Here is a 24,220-nt window from a genome sequence, read left to right on the forward strand (position 1 = left end):
TGTGAATATTTTTTTTGCTCTTTGCAATAACAAAGTGTAGTAGTGTCACCAAAAACGTCAGATTTCTATGAAAAATAATTTTAATTTAATACAAATGTTAATTATACGATGTACTGTTTCGAAAAGATGTGCCCCGCCGAATTTTTTGCCGGCCCTTAATCTTAATTGGAGATTTTTACATCTTTTCTGACAGAGGTATGTATAGGATTAGAGCCGGTGTAGCTTTATTTGACGTTCATATGCGCATTGTAACATATCTACCAGTCTACTTGAAATAAACTATCTTTATCTTTACTGCTGCACTGTCACGTCAAAATCAGTGAAGAGTTAGTTTAGACAGACTCCATATGTACATATAAACAGTCCAAACATATTGGACGCCGTAGGGGAGACTAGTGCCAATTGAAACGTGGGTCATTTGAATTTCTGGTTGAAGAAATGTCACTGTTGACGATCATACCCATAGCAAATCCAGATCAAATTCATAACCAGATTAACCAGTTATTATAATGTGCAGCTAATGAAATAGTACATTTCGATACTAGTGCGTAAAGTATGTCATTACTTCACGAGCACCGAGATATATTGGCACGAGCCGTAGGCGAGTACTCGGTACTCGTGAAGTAATGACATTTCCGCACGTGTATCGAACGATGTTTTTTAATACAGTTGAGAAAAAATAAGAAAAGCAACAAGTAAGGAATGGAATTCGGAACTTTTATATTGTTAATTCTGTGACATCATTGACATTGACATTATGAAGAGGTGTTTTTCTTCTAGCTTTTATTCGACTAGAATAGATTTTGTTATTATTATTGAACCTACTTCAATGAAAGTTTTAATTTTTAAATGCATGTTCTATAAGACAGAAACAATTGTAAATAATAAAACATTGTACTATTATTACCTAAATATCGTTATTTACGATTATTTGTGTATTGTATATTTATAAAAACAATATCTAATGTTGCCTTTGGAAACTTAAAACATTCTTGCAGTAAGAAAATACGCCTCTTCTTTGACAGGCGTTCCGTTCCATTCAGACAACTTATTAAGAACGGTTTTTCAACATTAAAAAATAAACGTGTTATAATACTTATAATGATGAAGAGGTAAGTAATAAAATATGAAATATGCAAATTTTTCGTATTCTTACATTAACAGTAGGTTTTTATGTTGATTACGACGTTTAAAGGAAATTAATATTAACACTCATCAATAAGTAGTCATGAATTGGAACAAGTAAAAATTAAAAAAAAATGGAAAAGTAAAAAGCACTAGTTCGCGAAAACCAACTTTCCGCACGCTAAACAGCCACGAAAAGTAGCACTTTTTGAGCAACTTAAAAAATTAGTTTTGAAACGCGTTCATTCATTCTTTTTATCAGCACCCGGCAATCTGTCGTGGCTATTTGTAAAGTCCAGCTATCACTTTCGGTAGTTGCTTTTAGTAATAAAAGCAACTACCGAACAACGTAATGCTTTCCAGGTAGCATTTATCTTTCTTCTTTTTCTTGATGGACTTGAGGGCGGTGTTGCCCGTAACCAATGTCACGTAAAAGGGTAGGAACAAAATAAATGCTCTTAGAGCACGACGCTGTTCGGTGGTTGTTGTAGTTGTCTCGTAAAACCGATAGCTGGATTTTACGAGAAGCACGTGGACTACCGGCCGTTGACTCCAAAATGGTGGTTAAACACGCTTTGAGATTAATTCTCCATTCACTGCACACTACCACATTAGATTATTGTATAATAAAGCTATCGATATTACACTTTAAACAATATTAATGAGCAAAAAACAAAGGAATTAATCACGAGGCTACTATCAAGATGGCGTTCGAACCGGAAGTCCGGTAGCATTTATATTTTATACGTTATTATGACGTCGCTGACGTCACTTTGCTACCTGGGTTACGGTACTTACGAGCGCACTTTGGACATTGGCAAAATCACCACAATAAATTTGATGGAAGCCATTTTTTATCAAAGAAAATTAACCAGTTATAGTCAGAATAAGTCTCCTTGTGTAAATTAGTGAATGACGTAGAAGATAAGGTGCAAAACCGCATTCGCATACTAGTTTCATACACTCACGCGCACTAACACCTTAACCGAGTTACCATTGAGGCTGGCGCCCACTTCTCACTTAATTCACACAACTAACCGGTCCCGATTAATATTTTTAATGAGCGACAACCGGAGCGGGGAAAAAAAAGTTGAAATTCGCGCCTCGAGAGTTTCATACTTTAATGGCTACAGCCCTAGTGTAGTAGAGTTTCGTGATAGTATTGAAAGACTTTTTTCAATAGAAAAAGACGAAATTTGGAAAATATATATATTAGGGCGTGCAAGTCGCACTCGGATGTCTTTAGCTATCACTAAATGACATCGTTTAGATATTACTCGCAGGACACACGGGACACATTACCGACGGGGCAGAAATAATTTGAAATTCGCGTCCTTTTTACTTCAAAATTGAGTTCCCATGCAGACTAGGGTGGATAATGAGGTGAATTTGTAGATAAAACATAAAAATTAAAAACATTATCATTTAATATTGACTCCATCACAAAGACGAAGGCCAATTCAAAACAAATGAAGTCGTGATTTAGTAGGCTTCGAATAGACTTCAAGAATCAAGATACGTCAATCACCTCAGTGTAATAAAATAAAGTCGAAAAAAGTACATTTTTTTTGTGATTATGTATTTTTTTTTAAATGTCGGAAGCTTTGATTATTTAATCATTATTGCAATAATGAAAGTATGATTGTCACTATAAAATTTTAACTATATATCGAACTTTTTCTTTTGGAAGCAAAAAATTAATAGGTTCGTGCATTTAATGAATCAGTTATTGTTTTAAGTTGATCATTATTTTAATGGGGCCAATAAGAGGTATTGATGCTAAATTATATACCTACCTACTATATTTTGTATTGTCGGTTATAATGTATCAAATTTTCGATTTTAGCTCTTCTGGATTTATGGGAAATTTTGCATAAAGTTGTATACTTTTTTCTCAGATTTGGGAATTTTTATGTTATCATAGAATCACGAGATCAAGTGGGGTATACATTGTTTCTATTTAATTGCTTATAGTCTGTATATAGATATAAATTGATTTATTTACTTTCAATTTTAGTATTTTTTTATCGTTTTTTTATTCCTATACTTATCTATTAATTGATTAAAGAAATATAAAATAGTAAATAGAAATTTCATCCATAGTTCGTGAGCAGCAACGCAGGCTTCGTCATCTAAATTTGATTTTCGTTTTAATTTCCAGTTTCACATTTAGTATATTTTTATTTTTTATTTTTAATAATGTTCATGAATATTCTAATCTAGTCTAGGTAAGTAATTTAATTACTAACAAACTATAGGGGCTTATTTTAACCTGAAATTAATGAATTTAATTGAACACTTACCAATGATAACGAAGGCTGCCGACACTATAAAATGGGCCGCGAAAGCCATATTGGGTGTCACTTGTCTTAAAATCACTATATTTTTCGTTCACTAATTCGATTCACTGTCGCTGCGGCGACTCAGTCGTCCATGTTGGATTCTGGAACAAAGAAATATTTTATAAGTCTACATCAGCTTTAAGAAAAAAAAAGTCACAAAATTCTCGTGAAAATTGAGCAGGTTCAATAGATAAATTCGTTTTTAAAAAATGTTCAAAATAACGGAAATCTACATAAAGTACTTAAGTGCCAGTAACCAGTAAGCGCTTAAGACCATTGTGAGTTCGCTGTGATAATGACTCAACGAAGTAAATATTTCCTTTTTTTTACATTTTTAACCTTATCGCGAGGTCTACAGCTCACAGAGCCCCTAATTTATTTCTGTGAGGTTTTGGTCAAAACGAATAAATAAAAACGGTGCCATAGACACACACATAGCGGTTAAACTTATAACACCCCTCTTTTCGAGTCTGGAAAAAACGATTTTAGATGCTCCTGCGCAACTAAAGTGAATAAGTGATCCTAAAGGTGCTGACTTTCGAACAGCGATGCATTATTCTAACCGCATGCTCCGCCGATTATCGATTCCACAGATGCGCAAAGTTTTTTCAAAATGCACTAACGACTACGTGAATACGCATCTTTAAAGAGGCGATTTGGTGCCGATCGATTTTAATCTTAATTTTAAATGGAATAGGATTTAAGTTCGATGCAGTTTATAAAACTTTTGTCAACGCCAAAAAAACGCTTTGAGTGATGCCAACTGTTTTAGATTTATTGTTTATAAAAAGTTTGTTTATGGTTTTATGTAAACGGCTAAGCTTTGTTTCAAATGGTCTCTTGTTATAAATAGCAATGTGGATGTTGCAATTACATTCCCAAAATTTCCACAATTACTGGAAACGTTCATGAGAAAATTCTTATGCAAGTTTCCAAGAAAGAGATTAGAAATGTCCCGTTGTTTTTTTTCCGTTCTGATTAGGGATCATTACTCAGTGTTCTTAACTGTTAACGATTGTTTCATCTAACCAGGGGTCGGAAACCGGTATTTGCTCCATACAAAAATACCGGTATTATAACGTTCTTTTTCGTTCTTTTGTTTATAATTTCATTTTTAATGGGACGTTCTAATAATGCAAAATTGTTTCCTAAATACATGATTCAGTCCTACGTAATGAGCATAAAAAAATCAAAATATTGGGCTATTTCGGGGTTTTAAAAACCGTCAGTTACATGTTTCCCCTTTTCTTGTAATTTAACAACAAAACTTAAATATGGAGCGACTTACAAAATACACGACTCAAAATAATAAAGCAAGAGGGCCAAACTGACTATATATCGTGACAAAACTTCTGATTTTGCCATTTTAAAAAGTTAAAATATTGGACTAAAAAGTACGGTACTAAAAAGTTTTTTAATTGCAAGATTTGCTATTACAAACTCAAGACTCAGGAAAATACATAATAATAAAAAATCTAATCTAATCTAATATCACAACATTCCCACGCTTCGTTTACGCGCTATAAACTGATATGATTTAAAGATTTTACCCGTTAATTATTTTTTAAATTCTTTTTTTACATTATTTTGCCAAAAAGTTTTTTTTAATCCAATTAATAACAATGATTCATTTCGCCAACCAATGCTTCATTTAGAAAACCAATCTAGCTAGAATGCTCTAAGGGAGCAAATGAAAACTCAGCTTATTATATTATTACTCAGTTTTCTCGATAGCAGCTCGTAATGCTCGTGGCAAAGAAATTTGATGCAAATTATAAGTAGTTTCATCATGTTGCCAATGAAATTAACTTTTAAGCGATGATTTGGAATTTATTATTTATTAGCGTTTGGATTTGATTTGTAATATTTTACAGTTAGTATTTTCCTCGCGTTTACGTGTTGAAAAATGTTATGTTGCACTCGGTAACAAAGTTTGTTTTACCCTTGTGTCTTGATCCCTCGCAACGCTAATGATTCCTTTCCGCTCGCTAAGCTAAGTTTGGAAATCTTTCGCTTGCTCGGGTATCAATATTAGCACGAGCAAACAATTTAGCTTACAACTATCACATGTTATTCCTTGACTAAAGCTAGCATAGTTAGCCAAAGTCTAGTCTAGACGGTGTGTGTGAAAGGCAGGTAAAAGGGAAACCGGGAGAAAGCTGAGATTGTTGTCTTAATTCCGCGTGAATACCAGCGAATTTATGCGCGCCGGGTAGCGGTATTTTGTTTTAAAGGGGTATATGTTAAGTGTTTCGTGGCTTGATGATTTATTTAGTCGTTCAAAATAATCAGAAATGATGTTAGACATTACTGCAGTTGTTGCAGCGTCATTGTTACTGTCGCTGCATCTGGCAATTTCCTTGATAAAATGAGTCATTATCCCGGCAGTAATGCGGCGGCGAACGTAACTCATTTTATAGTTTACGACGCCACAGTAATGCTTGTAAAGTTCACAACCAAACGTCATTATTGATAACGAATTATGAGTGATGAATTGTACGTTTATTCGTGACAGTAATGTACCAACAACATAGTTGTGTCAAGGAAATTGACAGTGAAATTTGACGTGACAGTGATTTAAAAATACGTTGCGATCGCGTCTAATTGCTACAACCCATTACTTCATTTTCATTACATTACATTTGAAGTACCTATATAATATAGTAATAGTCCGTATTTTTGTTTTATTTAAATCGAATTGAATTAAACGTATTTCTTAGTTTCGTTTTAGATGCCGCAATTCATTCAGGCCATATTAAAGCTTCTATTCGGGCTGATGTTTATTTTGTTGTCGAATTTACTTATAATTAGTTATTTAATTTTTATCATAAGTCAAGTCACTTTTTATTTGTAACTAAATTCTGATACTCGATGCCTAGTGCGGAGACCTCTGGTAAATTGTGGATTCTGTAATTCTATAGGAAAAAAAAGGAAAAAAAATATAGATTTGGATAAAATTTGGCGTATTTGAAGAGCTTCTCATTTTGAGCGAAATAAAAACCAAACCAAAACTGATCTCGCTAAAATGTATGTATTATTAATAATACCGTACCATAACGGTTTCTTAACGCAGAGGAATTTTTTTAGGACACACTGTGAATTGCTCCTATGTTGTACAGATAAGGGAATTATTTATCTACCAATTTTATCGAAATCTGTTGAAAAAAACTGGAAAAAATTAAAATCGGCCCATTCATATTAAGTCCTTGCTGCATGATTGCATAAACATGGTATAAAACTAAAGAACTTATATAAGTACATACGAACATAATACTAGTCCAGGCACAGGGTAAACGTGCAAATAAAGCGACCGCAGAACGCAACGGGCAAACCGTTCATTGCGCCGCAGTTACTCTACCGCAGACCGCTTCGAGGAAGCGGTAAAGGATTAGAATGGGTACAGTTACCCTAGTCGGCAGTAGAGACTTGCCCGACTGCGAGAGGGGAGTTATGTTTTTTGAGCTTCTTTTTTTGCGCTAAGTATTGTAATACTTATATAGAAATAGGAGCGAGTAAACATACAAAATGTAAAAACATACAAAACTTCTATACGTCCTATTTTATTTGTATTTCAGTTTTTAGCAACGAAAACTAATACCAGACTTAGAACCCTTGAAATTAACGGAGTTAAAAAAAAACAAGGTGTATTATGTATAAGAATTCTACTGTAGCAAAACACTATAAACGGGGCCTGTAAAGATTTATCTCTATTTGGCAAAAATTAGAGGGTGTTTTTTTAAAAGTCGGTTAATATCAAGGGTACATGCTTGAGCTTAAATTAAGTAATTTTCTCAAGGAAACCGGTATTCTAATTAAATCCATTTTGGAGATAATCAATCATTTATTTTTATCTGATAACTTGATAAGGCCCGGCACATATGAGCGTGTACATTTACTTATCTTAGGGCATGTTTACATATTGATTAGAGTTTATATATTTGCTACTATGCTATATGTATGTATGTATGTCTATGCCTATGCATTATTTAACTATACTTGTATATATGTAATCACTATGTTGCACCGCCTACAAATTCTCTGCTTTGCCCGAAAATTGACTGGTAGAGAATGCCTCATAGCATTAAGTCCGCCTTTTGTACGATTGTATTTTCTTTTGTGCAATAAAGATTAAATAAATACTAAACGCAAATGTAATACTATCTCGGATTTGTTAGATGATTTTCAAAAAAGCCAATTTTCATAGTAGCGAATTTGATGATCGATATTTGAAATGTCATTGATACCTCATAGTCATAGTATTCAATTATTTGGTGGATTTAAATATAATGTCAGTGTTACAATAACAACGATATTAATAAAAAAAACTATATTAAATCACATTTACAATCGGGTCTATCGCGAATTTATGTTGTTGTTGTTGTTTGTTTTTATGTGTTCAAAACGCGTAAGTTTTAAATGTTATAAATAACTATGCCATTCAGTTACCTTAAATGTACTAAGCCATACCCCGAAAACGGAGTTTAAAAAAAACGCCCTGTATGTTATTACTTAAATGTTTATACCAAGTTTCATGTTATTTCAGCTTATCGTTTTAAAACGAAAGCGTAGCTACGATTGTATGGCGGCGGTTAAGTCATTGAGTGTATTATACGCGTATTATAAGCGTATTATATTATAAGCGTATTCGCTAGTGAAATTCTTCGAAACTTAGTTGAAAGTTGGAATGTTGGACCAGTAATGTCAAAACTTGACGAGACATTTAGTCTGACATTCAAAGTAACGGGACCATACGAGTACAATACTCAGTTAAGGTTATCTGGATGAGATCGCTCTTTTGTGATAAGTCGGCATGTTGTTTACCTGGCTTATAAGCTTTATGTAAATTGTTTTTTTTTTTCAAGAATTGAATAACTTTTTACATTGTAAAGTCAACAACCAGAACAGTTTGAGGTTCCGAAGCAGCCACTTCGCGGGGTTTGGTCCTATAGTAAAAGTTACTCAGAGCCTCCTCAGTTAGAAAGCTATTCTCCTCGCAAAATATGCCTTAGGCTTGTAAAAATACCCTGTATAAAGCTTTTTATATTTTGCAAAAAAATCTAAGTATACACCGTGTCCCGTTAGTCATTCTCATAAATACATCGCCAAGGACAAATTTTACAATTCAAATGACCATGAGAAATCCTAATGTGAATATGAAGTGGCCGCTTCTCCATACGAACGTAATCCTCATTTTTCTCTGTTAATATTAACAATAAGAAAAATATTTCTACACAATTTGCTGTGTATTAACCATAGCTATGCCCCTTCGTTTGGTTTTATTCGATTTTTTGTCTTATAGAAGGTAGGAGCGAAAAACAATTTCCATACTAAACTGTAAAGGCTCCTAACTTTTATAATATATAAAATAATCTAACAAAAGGGCAACGCTAATATGCATTAAATTCCGTTTAGTTTAGTGATAACGCAGCCCAATGGGTGAAGAACCTAGACATTAATTTGTAAATTAATAAACATAACTGTAGAACGACTCATAAATCATAATGCCATACGAATATAAAAAAAAATCAAATTCCGTGAAAATATTATTATTCACAACGACGGAACTTAATCGCGTAAAATAAGTTTGAAATTCACCTCCGACGTCTCCGAGACCACGGGGACAACGCCGTCCTCGAAACGTCGGAGTTGAATTTAAAACTTATTTAACGCGATTAAGTCCCGTCGTTGTGAATAATAATGAGTAAAAATCGTGAAAGTTTAAATCAGTGTTCCGTGAAAATATTTTCAATAATGGTTATATATATCTAGAGAGGAAAATTGGGACTACGTTTGTATGGAAAGGCGGTTTCGGGGCGAACGTCCACTTTCGTCTTCTTACTCTTTTGCTACCGAGACCTCCAAATCCCAAACTATTATGCATGATATGAGACCAACATATACTGGTTGTCTTAGCCTTCGAATAACTGCTAGATAGGTGGTAGGTAGCCAAAGCTTAGCATTGTCTATTCGTCCCATAGACTTGACTATGGTAATTGTTTGGTTTTCACTGACCTTCTTGGAAACTTTCATCTAAAGTCTGTTGCTTTATGCTTGCCCGGCAGTTTGTTTTACGGGGTGATAAATCTGCGCAACAAATATGAGGCTTTTATTGATAAATCTTCAGAGACATATTCTGATTATAATACCAGGTTATGAATTTGATTCCTTCATCCAGACACGCCACTTTAGACACTGACAGAACATAACCATAATAAATCCAAATCGAATTCATAACCTCTTATTACAATCAGAATACGCCTACATATTGCTCTCAGATGCTTATAGGAGGAGAATGGCTGATCTTGAAAAGCTGGTGGGAAAAGAAAAAACTTTTGGTGACAATCTTTTACGCTAGCTTCAAACCAAGCTGGGGTACTAAAAGTTTACCACTAAACTCCATTTAATAAAATAAAATAATTATATAATTAATCATACTAAAAAGTTTTTGACCTCGTATAAACAAATTAATAAGCCTTGAATAAAAGTTGCAAACTTCCTCATGTTTTTAAAGTTGGTCACATACCTACCTCTGTCTTGTACATAATTCATTCAAAATCCCTTTGACGAATTGAGCGAAAGCACAACCGTAACAACCGTTACATATGTAACCCTCCATTTGGCGCACCGTTATTTTCCGAGCCATCCTTGGCAGATTGGCTGTCAAAACTAAGCATAACCACTTATTATCATGATTGCAGAAAAAGTCAATCGTGACCGTGATGGTTGACTTTCTGTGACCTATTTAGGTGTACAGTTGTGCTGATTTAGTCCTGCATTAAAGTGTTGTCGCAAATAAGATGTAGACAAAAATAAAATACTTATATTTATTTATAAAGTGTAGAACTTTAAAAAAATTGGCTATTTGCTCCTTCTATCTTTTGAGTAAACTACTCCTAACTAACCAAAGTACTCAAGGTTAAAAATTATGTTTTATTTCGGTTGCTCGTTTTCAAAATCAACTTCGCAGCATTCATGCACAAAAAGCTTGTTAAAAAATAATCATTACAATTTCATAAGAGCTTAAAGCGCTGAATACAATAAAATTAGATTAAACTTTGTATTCAGCATATTCTTCTTCAATCGGATATTGTCCATCTTAGTTGACCTTTGACCTCACTACGTATCACTAGGGCACCAGACAAAAGAGGTCACGTCGAGACCTTGAGATGGGCGTGACCTGTGACCCGGACAGTAAAGCACGAGGAAAGTAGACTTTCTCGCGGCCTCTGTGCGCCTGGTACGCTTGATGCCGTGTGCATGGGTTTAGATGCAATTTTCCTGCAAATTGATGTTGTGTTTTGTATACATTGTCTGAAATGGACACTTAGTGCCAGTCGCACCATCCGCACTTGATAGACTGAACAACGTCACCCGGCGCGCGGCGGTTTACTATGAAACTTTCCATACAATAAAATTTAGCGAACTCTTTAACGATGACAAACAGTTTGGTGCAACCGACCCTTAATGAGGTCATCCGGCAACACAAGGTGTTAAAAAAAGTTGAGCAAATACCTAATGGCAATAAAGCAAAGTGTCGTGGATAGAAAGAATATCATACTCTGTACATGTAGGTATAATATTATATGCGGAATTTCATCGTATAAAATATTCTAAAAACATATTCCTCTTGAGTTATGAAAATAGTAATTTTCGTGGCACAACGGAAATTACGATACCTTCTTTTTGTAAATGTCAAATATGTATGACTCAAGTAAAATTATGTTTGAATAAAAAAGTGTAACAAAAAACGAATCTTATTCATTCCAGAATAATTCTATCTAAATCACATCATTATTAAAATATAATCTACACGAGCAATTGAATCCTTTAACAAACGAATTAACCTAATTAGGGTAAAAGATGCCATTTCCTGTAATAATTTTAAAACAATTTCGGTCTAGCAATCATATTATAATTATGGTCATTAAGTTAGGTGTAGACTGGCAATGGTCAAAATCAAGCATGATTAGGTACATGTGTTATGTTCAGTAATTGATTTTTAACCCAATTCAAAAAGGAGGAGGTTCTTTATTCGGTTCTATTCATTTACATTTAAAAAAGTAACATTTGATGAAGTGGAACTGCTCATGAAAACCAGAACGGAACACCTCAACGACACGTACCTATTTCATATGTTCAGTTAGTTGTTTTTAAGTACCTAACATTTTTGTCAAGGTCGAGTTCTGATGATGGATTTCTTGAGGAATTGAACTCCGCAAATATTAACTGCATATTTATAGACATGTTGTTATTTTATTTTAATCTAAAAAACAAGCATTTGCATTTAAACAGTATTTTACGTCTTGGGACTAATTGTAATTGGGATAATTGAAATAAATTTTAATGGCATTTAAACTGTTTTGTGAAGTCGAAGTTTTTTCTATTAAATAGAGTATCTAACACTATAAGTCAGTCATCACTTCACCAGTTATCATTAAATACAATATCGCATTATATATTAGTCTTCGCCATAATCAGCTCATTTTTCCCCGAGCCCCATTTTTGCCGCATCGCAAAAACGGTTCATTGTCGACCAATTTGTCAGATTTCCGAAACATATTGAATAAGAGACGCTTAGTGGGTAACGGTGTAGTTTTTGCGTCTTGAGAAAAAACTTGTTTTCAGTGCGAGACAGTGAATGGGTGATCGACGGGAAGATGTGCTAATATTCTGGTTTATACTGCAGTTCAAGATTTCTCATGAGGTAATGAAGCCTTAGATTTTTTAGTATGACACGTGATGCCACTATACTTTACTCGTAGTTAGCTGAAGTGGTATTGATGAAGAACGTAAGTTAGCCGCATTAAACTATTTTTCGGCGTATCATTTGGAATGGGACGTACGTTTTCGACGTTGTTCATACAGTGCTAAACCAACAACTATATAGAAAATAATCAACTAAATCGTTTAATAACAAACTCAACTTTATAATAGTTAGCAAGTTAGACATACATCATCATCTTCCTCGCGTTGTCCCGGCATTTTGCCACGGCTCATGGGAGCCTGGGGTCCGCTTGGCAACTAATCTCGAGAATTGGCATAGGAACTAGTTTATACGAAAGCGACTGCCATCTGTGACCTTCCAACCCAGAGGGGAAACTAGGCCTTGTTGGGATTAGTCCGGTTTCCTCACGATGTTTTCCTTCACCGAAAAGCGACTGGTAAATATCAAATGATATTTCGTACATAAGTTCCGAAAAACTCATTGGTACGAGCCAGGGTTTGAACCTGCGACCTTCGGATTGCAAGTCCCACGGTCTTACCGCTAGGCCACCAGCGCTTCAAGCAAGTCTAGCAAGTTAGACATACGGTATCAACTAACACACCACGTGGCATGTTTTATGCAAACACTCATATCACTAACGTGAAGAAAGTCCTACCATCGTTCTAATTACTAGGTCCTTAAGGCTATTTGTCTCGCGAAACTCAGTGAATTTGCATAGCATGTGCATTATGTGCAAGCGCACTGTTTGCCAACATGCGGGTCATGTGGGTATTCCTGATAATGTGTCATTCGATACTCTGTAAGCTTTGGTCTCTTTGTAACTTGTTCCTCATTGTATTAGGGGCAAGGCTTATTAGTTCGCAACCTATACGTAGTTTTACCCTTGCCAGTTTTTGAAAGTTTATTTAACTATCGTGAATGTATACCGTCTAGCGCATAAGACTCATTTATGTTTGCTTGGCCATTCTTCCTGTATATTCCTACCAACACGAGGTTAAAACGACGTTGGCATTCGTTTTTAAGGTTCCGTACTTCAAAAGGAAAAAACGGAACCCTTATAGGATCACTCGTGCGCCTGTCTGTCTGTCTGTCCGTCTGTCATAGCCTATTTTCTCCGAAACTACTGGATCAATTAAGGTTAAATTTGGTATACATATGTAAGTTTGTGACCCAAAGAAGAAAATGTAACGTAAACAAATGAATTTTAAACATGGGGGCCACTTTTACGTACAGCAGGCACGCGTGGGGGCACGTAAATGTGAAAATTAAAAAATAAAGTTTTTCAAATTATATTGTGTTACATATCAAATGAAAGAGCTCATTGTGAGAATCTCAATTTTTTATAATAATTCTAGGATAAATAATTTAGAAGTTATTCAAGAAAATAGGCAAAAAATGACCATTCCCCCTTTATCTCCGAAACTACTGGGTCAAATTTAAAAAATAATAATACACAAAATAGATCTTTACCTATAGATTACAGGAAAACCTATTAGAAATGTGCAGTCAAGCGTGAGTCGGACTTAATTACCTATTTTTGATCCGACCCCTACGGGTTTTTTAAAGACATTTTACATAAAAAATACGTTGTTTAAATTGTGTAATGTACGGAACCTTCGGAACGCGAGTCCGACTCGCACTGGCCGATTTTTTTTAGTGATATATGAGGCAAACGAGCAGACGTAACCGATTACCGCCGATGTTTAAAATAGCAAAAAAAATGGATATTATTATTTCTAAAACAATAAAATTCATTATCATTGCGTTTCTTAATTTAAACTATGTATTTTGTTTTGTTTGTGTTCATATAGTAGGTATTATTTTCCGATAACAACAGGTACCTTATCACTAGTTATCCCGTTAAATATGTAGGTGTTCTATTATACATTTATTTCCATATAAAGAACATAGCAGCTTTTGCGGGTCATTACAATTCGTCCGCTTGACATTAGCTGTAAGCAATTAATAATTATCGTTACGTCATTAGGCTACCGTTAGGTAACGGTGGCCATTAAGTGGGATTACTTCAAACTGTAAAAAATATTTACTGACAATATACTTAGTAATACTAAAGCGTCATTTTCACTTAGTGTTCTGAGCGAGCAATCATTCGTTCGGAAATGGAAACACTTGCTCCAAATAAATAGTAAAAGGGAAGAGCAAACACTTGCTCAAAACAAAATGCTTGCTCAGAACACTAGATGAAAACGCGGATTTACATGGTAGTTTGCATTACAACTACAGATAATCACGAGATATTTATGTATGTGATGAACATCGAGTTAGTTTCTTGAATATATGGTGCTTGCGACAGTGCCAAAATATCGACAACTAGCTTTAACAAATCTTGGTCATTTTCTCTCAATTGGTTTAAATTTTGAGATTTTATATTATATTTTTCATTAGGCCAGAAAATGTTTGCGCGTCTTAGCGTTCTTAAGGCAACATGGCTCCAGCTTAGTACATAATAAATAGACACGCGCGGTGCATCAGAAGTTTGATATACAAAAAAATGTGACAGGTGCCACACCGCTTGCATTGCGTGCCCGTAACGTCATGTAGGGTCTTCGTGATATGAATGTTGGCCTATTACACGCAACATGATTTCCTAGAACGAGGTCTAGAGATCTACGTGAGTTTGGGTTGAGTTTAACCCATAAATGGCGTATTCAGATTACGAAAATGTGATAACAACATACCAATCTTAGGGCAGCTCACGCTGCTACCACTATAGAATATTTGGACTATTTGAGTTATAATATATATAAATTATATTTCTAGCTGACCTGAAATCGCAAAAAATAGTTTCGGTATCCCATACTTAAGTTCAATTCCACCAGGTTTTTTTTATGATTTCATAGTTGCTGGTATGTAAAAGTTGATCATAGAAATGAGTATAATCGCGTATATCTTGTATCTATATCTATATCGTATATCTTGTATCTTGTATCATCTAAAAAATGTCGCCCAGTATTCTAAAATCTTAATGCCTTCCTCTGTACTCTTACCATCATCTTGCTCGCGTTATCCCAGCATTTTTGCCACGACTCATGGGAGCCTAGGGTCCGCTTGGCAACTAATCCCAAGAATTGGCGTAGGCACGAGTTTTTACGAAAGCGACTGCCATCAGACCTTCCAACCCAGAGGGGAAACTAGGCCTTGCTGGGATTAGTCCGGTTTCCTCACGATGTTTTTCTTCACCGAAAAGCGACTGGTAAATATCAAATGATATTTCGTACATAAGTTCCTAAAAACTCTTTGAACCCGCGACCTCCGGATTGCAAGTTGCACGCTCTTAGCGCTAGGCCATCTACGCTTCCTCTGTACTCTTACCGAGAGGTGAAATCTGCTGTCGGACACTTACCTGAAACAAGGAATAAAATAATTAGTTATTGACAACTTAAAGCAATAGCCGTTCGCTTCAATTTGGCCGTTAACTCCTGCGCACCACGCCGCAATCCAGGCCCCGCTTAGTACAGTGACATGAGTGTGACGTCATTATGCAACGGCCGACTCAAAGTGAACGGGTAGTACATCAGTTTAAGGTATGATCTAACGTCAACATAGAAGTTAAGAAAACTCGAGTGTATAATTCTTAATTTAAAGAAGATGACTCAGTTTTATGAAGCTGCATTCCAGATTTTTCTCTTTTTTGATTTCCAATTATTATGTCCTCGCTACTTCCTAGGCCATTCTCTTCCTTCTTTTTTCTTCTCACTAGTCACTCTGCTCCAATTTAACACTTTTAAACAATAAATAAATAATAATATTTATCTATTATTATTTAATCATATAGGTATTAATTGTTTCTAAATCTCAGCGTGAGTGAGCATTGTATGAAATGTGACAATAATGTGCGGGACACGCTCGTTAAGCAACTGTGCTCGCGGGGTGGCCAGTAATGCGTATTTGATGGGACACGGATAATAGTTTTAAAATTGGTTAAAATTGCTTTCGCTACTTTATTGCTTTCTTTGAAATTTTGACAAATGAATGAGAAACAAAATACGGAATTACTAACTTACAAAACTTTGTACCTATTTGGGTTCCAGATAAGTACTATCGAGGACATTCGCGGTGAACCACCTCAGAAAAAAATTACCTCTATCCTTACGAGCGAGCTAAACTCCGCCTCCCATAGAGATAACCAATTACGATGCGTTTAGGATTATTTAATGAGACAAACAATAGGTAGTAAGGACAGTTTATTAGTTGTTTTTGTTTACGCTAAGCTTCGCCTCCCCATAAAGATAACCAATTAGGATTCATTTAGGATTCCTTATCTTAATTTGCAAATGCACAAAGACAATGAATGGAAATAAACTTTGCCTGAGCTAACCTTTTTTTATCAACAACCACATTTTTAAGTGCCATGCAATCGGTCATCACTTTTATGTTATCGCCTGACCGTCTGCAAGACGTTTAAACGATTTTTGCCCTTAAAATGGTTCACCGCGAAGGTTACCGATTGTGTACATAATGGAAATGGACACACAATATTCTATATATCAAAAAAAGTTTATATACGTGAATTACGAGAATAAATCTCTCTGGAAAACTTACGTCTAAAATATTTGAAAAGCAGCTAATTTTTTTTGGCTAATCCTTATCTTTATAAACTTACTCAACTGGCTGAAAATCGGGCAAGCCGGTGGGAATCGAGCTCTACGAACGCTCCATCACTGCTCTTCAATGTTCCAAAAAAAAAAAACCCTTATTAGTATTAAGAGGATAGTGGACGTACTTCTGCATACTTAGCCATAGTCCACATTCTTCCGTGGATATTGACATTATGGAAATAAAAGGTTTTTTTTCTTCTATATTAATATCGCGAGAGGGAAATGGGACCATCAAAATGCCATATTGCGTATCTGTAACTGCACCAAGCAAGCATGACGCACTAACAAACAAGATTGGTATCATAACCGCTGAATACGACCATACAAGTCATCGTATTTAAATACCCGCCTCATAATCGCAGCTTAATTGCGGCTGCTCGACGAAGCTCACCGGCTAGGCTAGGATAGGAGCCATGAATGGGGTACTTGTGGCGAAAAAAAGCACAAAAGCAGCGAGTCAGCGGTGGCTTTCATTTTGTTTGAGACATACGGGCGGGAAGACCGAAAAGCAAATATATTTTACAGTACATATGGTGCTACTTTCTCGCACTAGTGCGTAAAAGAGCACTTTTCGTGCATATGTCGAAAGTTTAAAGGGCCATATGTACTGTAAAACGTTGTACGACACACGTGCGAATAGGTAATTCGCAACTCGTGTCGATTTAAAACACTCCCTGCGGTCGTGTTTTAATTTATCGCCACTCGTTTCGAATTTCCTATTTTCCGCACTTGTATCGTAAATAACTATAATACGGTTCAAGCTCTATTTAGGCTGATTTTTGTTTGTTTTTGGTTAGATTTGGATAAATTTGGCTGGTTTGAAGAGCTTTTCAATCAGGGCAGGATAAATAAATCACAACGGGACCTGAAAATCTGCCGAAAAATAAATACGACAACAAAATAATTATCGGCCCATTCAGTAATAATGATATTATTTATATATTTAATTGCAACTTGTAATTAATAATCAAAACTTGAACATGGGTCAGTATAGTTAGTACAGTATATGACGAATTTATATATTTTACATTCTTTGCCTTTTCGTTCCTCGATTTTTTAAAGAAGGCTAGACTGCTAAGGTATTGCCGGTCCTTTGACTCGTGTCAAAAAACCGACAAAATAGGTGGGCATGACGAGGATAGTGACGTGAAACGTTCCTACACTACGTCTCTGCCTACTTTCCTCGCTACTTCTCATGCCATTCGACGAGTGTCTGACAGGTGTATTCTTTTCTTCGGTTATAACTTGCTCGCCACCCGACTATCCCTTGTGTCTCCTCCGTGCATAGACACGTGTTATTAAAGCAAATCAGACGTCCGTCAGCCGCCAACGATTGTTTTGACAGCTCATTGTTAAATGACGGGAGAAAGTGACGGCTAGTTAACTTTCGATTTCGATTGCTAAGATATGAGGCCCTGGTTTGACGTGTGAGGTTGTTGACTTTTTGACAGATCGGTTAAATGTCAATGCCCGAATGAAGATATAACAATCTTTTATACGGCCTATTATTCCTTCAAAGAATAGTTATTTGTTATACAAGGGTGCAAAGTTGTATTTTACCCGCGAGTGTAGAATTGAAACACGAGCAAGCGAAAGGATTCTATAGGTGGACCACGAGCGAAGCGAGTGGTTCTAAAATAGAATCCTGAGCGTAGCGAGTGTTTCAACACACGAGAAGTAAAATACATTTGCGCCCGTGTGTAACACAAAACTTTTCACCTCACTATAGCGAGGAAAGTGCAACATCCACAGGCGTTAGATCATCTTTATCACTGGAATCACTCATTTCTTTACGATATTATAACAGAAAACTCTGGAAGTTGTGTATTTTTACGCGAGTCGGTGAGAAAAGGTTTTAAGTAAAAAAATTGTTGACAATGTTGACATTTCTGATGTATGAAATGTCAACGATGCGTTTTGAAATTGCATCGACTCAAATTGTGCGTTCAGAATTATATTTAACATCATTATAATAAAACAAACGTTTCTTATGGAATTTTAAGGTTTATGACTTACAATCATTAAATAAAGCTAAATTTGGTATTTTTTATTAGATTCTCAAACCATTTATTTAATGATAATTAATATCGAACGAACCATTATCATGAGCGTTTTACGTTTTGTTATCTGTCAAGCTACTTAAACACGCTCCATCCAAGGTCAAATTACTTTCCCCACTAGAGAATAAAACGCGTTTTTCCCCGCTTGTATTGAAGGATAAACGACAACTTTCCGAGCTAGTGAGGCGAAAATTATATTTGAGCTAAATAGCAATGGCTTCCTATCACTAAGAGGTTATCTAAAGTGTTTAATCGCTAGCCGCCCAGATGCAGATAAAAATGCCTTCCATTCCATTAAATTAAGTCTAAAATAATACAATAAATTCAAAATACGAGTATGCAAACCACTTTACAATCACCTGCTAGTTCTGAGTGTCTGATTGAGACGGAAGTTAAAGCCTGACCAGTAATATATGATCATTGTCAAGAGGGCGCTGTTATTCTCATGTATAGGGTGACAGTTCAGTATAGTATGAAAAAAGTAGTTAGTAATAAAATAATATGGTTGATTAAACGTAGGTTTATTCAAGATTACAATCGCCGCGATGAATATTCGAAAAAAGTTGAATGAAAAGTGCAGTCGATATTAAAAATCAATTACAAAAATGTTTTTCAATTTTGATTAACCATCGTGTTAGAATCTGAAATTGTATTAAAAAATTCTTCAACAAACGAGATTGACAATAAAAAGCTTTAAACACGGATAAAAAAGCTGAATAATAAATTAACTACATGTAGTTAAACCCTTAATCTTAAAATAAATAAAATATCCAAACCAAACCCATAATCAAGCTGCTCAATGAAGCCATTTAAGAAATTGCTAGATAATTTATTTTTAAAAAGCATCAGGCGACCGTAACATTAAGGTGATATTAACGGCATTAAATGCCTGCGCCAAATTACATGTGTTTAAGGGCTATCACTGGTCGTACGAGACGAAAAATTTAGGGTTCCGTGGGACCAACGTGCGTGAACCTTAACTTATAACTACTGCAACTGCCGTGTTAAGCCAAAAGCCGACTTTTTCTTATACTACGTCGGTGGCAAACAAGCATACGGCCCGCCTGATGTTAAGCAGTCTCCATAGCCTATGTACGCCTGCAACTCCAGAGGAGTTACATGCGCGTTGCCGACCCTAACACTCCTCTCCCTCGAGCTCTGGCAACCTTACTCACCCTTAAAATCCTTTAAATATGTATTTTACAAAATAAATTTTTGGCCTTGCAATGTAGAGAATTTTACTTAGTCTCGGGGTTGATATGAAAGATTGTTTAAATTTGGTATGATGAGTCTTTCATTGAGTGTTTTCCTAGATACATATCTTTTTCATAACAATAACACATATTTTTGGTGATTTACACGGTACCCAAAAACACGACATTTTTTTTAATACTACGTCGGTGGCAAACAAGCATATGGCCCGCCTGATGTTAAGCAGTCTCCGTAGCCTATGTACGCCTGCAACTCCATGCTCCATATTTTTTACTGCGTCATATTGTTAATAATTTTAAGTAACGTTTGCGTTTGTGTTTCAAACCTAAAGGAGTATATTTAGAAGGTAACACATTTTGATTTAAACTTTCACGATTTTTACTCATTATTATTCACAACGACGGGACTTAATCGCGTAAAATAAGTTTTAAACTTTACCTCCGACGATCGACGTGTCTTCTCCGAGACCACGGTGACAACGCCGTCCTCGAAACGTCGGAGGTAAATTTAAAACTTATTTTACGCGATTAAGTCCCGTCGTTGTGAATAATAATGAGTAATACATATATTGTTTTAGTAAAATGATAGTACAGTGGAATACGTTATTACTATGCGAAGTTGTTTTCATAATTATAAAAATTCTTTGTAACAAAGACGGATAAGATGACTTCGCTGATAGTGACAAATCGCTTACTATGACCTATAAATCCTATTTTCATGAAATTATGTCCGGCGTCTCTCCCTGCAACGACTTTTGGTGCGTTCGTGGCGTGTAAATTATTTTAGTTTTGATTCTCAGTGGCAAACTCATCTCTCACAAGGGGATTTGAGATTAATTTGGAAAACTTGACAAAAATAAGAAGGTGTACAACTATGTTTTATATGACATCCGCTTAGTATGACGTGTTTGTCACTTCACTTGGATGTCATTATAAGCGGATTCTACTGTAGTTTTAATTTTAATGACATTTTGGAAAAGACGTGAAAGAAGAAAATTTCTTGTACGCACTTTTGGGCAGACCGGCCGAGTAGAGATTATTTGCTACAATTTCAAGTTTGTATGATTAACACCCTAGTGTGTCTTGTACGGAACCCCGTCACAGTCCCCATCATTATCGGGCCCATACAATGGTTATGCAATTATTATCGAAGAACAGTCCCGATGCGCGGCGACATGCAATGCGCGCATCGGTGCGTGTGCTCACCGATGTTTACAACGCTTATACCTCTCGCGTCGATGTAAAAATTCCAATTATATTAATACAATACACAATACTCTGTATTGCATACCTCATTAAGATATGGCTATACACCTTAATAAGTACCTAATAATAAATGATCAATTTGGCAATTTGTAAGAAAAAACTAGAATTTCCTCTTCTTAAAAGGCAGCAACATAAAACTTGACTTGCTAAATAATTTAGCATTCATAATAAACAAGAAAATAATATAATATAGTCGTTTTTATGCCTTTTCTCATCCAGACAAAGTCGTTCCAAAAGTAATCATTTTTTTAAATAAAATAAACGCAAGCGGTTTTTTACATCACATTTCTTTGGCCACCCTTTGGCCAAAAATGTCGGCTGTGGAAAAAAGTAGTTTAATGACAGGGCCGCATGAAAAATTAAAAAAGTAAAACCACAGACAATGAGAGGAAGGAAGGACAATGATAGAGGCAGACCGTAGCATTTTTGTACTTTTTTCAACCAAGTAATGAGAACTGAGAATTGTTTTAAAGTTCCTGTAGAGGCAACGGAGGCCAGTGGTACATAAATGGTTGAGTAGATATTTTATTTTGTACTTTAATTAGGGTACAGTTCGTTGACACTGTCCCATTAGTCGGAACCTTCACAGCTCTGTTCGTGCAACAACTGCGTACGTTATCTTTGATACACATTTTTACTAAGTTTTCGATCAATCAAAAACTTGCTCCAAAATTTGCTCAATATTGTGGTATTGTGATTATTCATTAGTACCTAATGAATGTGGAATGTTGATTTATATAAGTCTATTTAAAGTAGACCATCACTATTATTATTTTGTAACACTAAAATGAGGTTGTGATATAGTTTTATTGTATTATATTAAAAAAAAACTGTTGCATCACAATTTTTTTTAGCTCTATAAGGAGCAAGCGAATAAATTCACGATTTTTAGGGTTCCGTACCCAAAGGGTAAAAACGGTATTACTAAGACTCCGCTGTCCGTCTGTCTGTCACCAGGCTCATGAACCGTGATAGCTACACAGTTGAAATTTTCACAGATGATGTATTTCTGTTGCCGCTATAACAACAAATACTAAAAAGTACGGAACCCTCGGTGGGCGAGTCCGACTCGCACTTGGCCGGTTTTTTTTTTACATGAGGTAGAAAATACCTAGGTGTGCAATGTGTGCATATACAAGTAATGCAGTGCCACAATTAAGTTTTATCGCCAGAATAAGAATTTAGCATAAGCAGCAGGTTTACGGCCGCACAATTACGAGGGCAGTAATAACCTGGACTGAAATAGCCTAGACTAGTCTCAGGTCTCACGGTACAACGTATAAGCGTAAGCGAGCGAGCGAGCGAGATACATATTGAATACCTATTTACAATTGTATTTTGTAATTGTTGATCATTAATTTTTATTGCTTGTATGTAAATTGCGTCTTGGCGTGTAAAACTGCCCTTATGGCCTATTTGTAAAATAAATGTTTGTTTTGAGTTTCGAACATTGAGCAAACGATTAAAATTTAAACCAACTATGAACTTCTATCGATCCGATCCGAATGTACTACTTTCATACTAAAAAAAAATGGATAGGTAGGTGCATTTTTATAACAAACATACTTTTGTATGGGGTTTCGGTGTGTACGCCACACATATGCTCTTGTGGCACGGACGTGGACCGACTGGGACACCATGGATTATCTTGTCAAAAAAGTGCCGGCCGTTTTTCAAGACATGCGTCGCTTAATGACATAATCCGTCGGTCTCTTGCCACCATCAATGTACCCGCTCTTCTTGAGCCGACTGGCATTATCAGAGATGATGGCAAGAGGCCCGATGGGATGTCCTTGGTTCCTTGGAGCTTGGGACGGATGTTGGTGTGGGATGCTACCTGCGTAGACACACTGGCACCGTCCCACCTCCAACGGACTAATGTAAAAGCGGGCGGAGCGGCGGAAAGCGCCGAAATTTTAAAACGTAATAAATATAAGAGCCTCGGTAGAGAGTATCATTTCGTTCCATTTGGAGTTGAAACTCTAGGTCCATGGGGTCCCAGCGCGCATAAGTTGTTTGCAGAAATCGCGAAGCGTCTGGTTGACGTAACTGGTGACCGAAGAGCTGGCGGCTTTCTCGCACAACGTATCAGCATTGCGATACAGCGGGGAAATGCCGCCAGCATCCTTGGTACAATGCCTCAAGGGCCTATTTTAGATTTAAGCTAGTTATTAATTTCGTTTACGTAGTACCACTGTATATATCTTGTATGTAAATAAATGTTTTCTTTTGTATAGAAAATTCAAGCACATACTGCTTGCTTTTAGACTTAGTCAGTCAATCCAATCAATCAAAATGTTTATTTCAGGCAAAAACCCATAGATAAAAATTACAAATTTAACTTAAAAATACATAAAATAAATTAAAAAATCACATTACAATACAATTACATTAAAAGTCAGATTAAAATTAAAATTCAAGTCAAGGACGCCTAGTTTTTCTAAGTTTGCATATACCTACCTATTTACTTGAGACATTGGGATTAGTACGGGATAGTCTAGACCTAGAGGTTCAGGGAGTTAGCCGCTTACGCGTAAACGCCCGGTTTGAATCCGGCCTCCGTTACTGGAGGGCTTGGTCATGTTCTTTAGTATATGACATCTATTTCAGTTTATAAACATACTTTCTTAAAAGCTATCCCATAGTCTTAATGATTCTAATAAGTAGTTAAGAGGCCGTAGTCGATTTTGGAGCAAAATTTTTAAATTGATAGATTTAGTCGTTGAAATTATACACGTTTTGTTGCGTAATATCTAAATAACAAGTATTGGTTTCTATTAGCACGTCTTCTCATTTTGCCTTTTAATAATGAGGTCGCAAGCGTGTGTCACCGGTAATATATGAAAAGAAGGGGCAGTTTTTAAAAAATCAT

At 35.7% G+C, this 24,220-nt stretch overlaps 1 protein-coding gene across 1 annotated transcript in view; it reads right to left on the bottom strand.

Moving 5' to 3' along the window:
* The window catches only part of LOC134751010 (agrin), an 82,966-nt gene that overhangs the window by 37,830 nt on the left and 20,916 nt on the right, over positions 1–24,220 (bottom strand). The window contains exon 2 of the mRNA XM_063686325.1: positions 3,429–3,568. Coding sequence (XP_063542395.1) covers positions 3,429–3,477 — 49 coding nt within the window. The 5' untranslated portion in view covers positions 3,478–3,568. The remainder of the gene's footprint in view (positions 1–3,428; positions 3,569–24,220) is intronic.

The sequence above is a fragment of the Cydia strobilella genome, chromosome 21 (genome assembly GCF_947568885.1).
Source record: "Cydia strobilella chromosome 21, ilCydStro3.1, whole genome shotgun sequence".
NCBI lineage: Eukaryota > Metazoa > Arthropoda > Insecta > Lepidoptera > Tortricidae > Cydia > Cydia strobilella.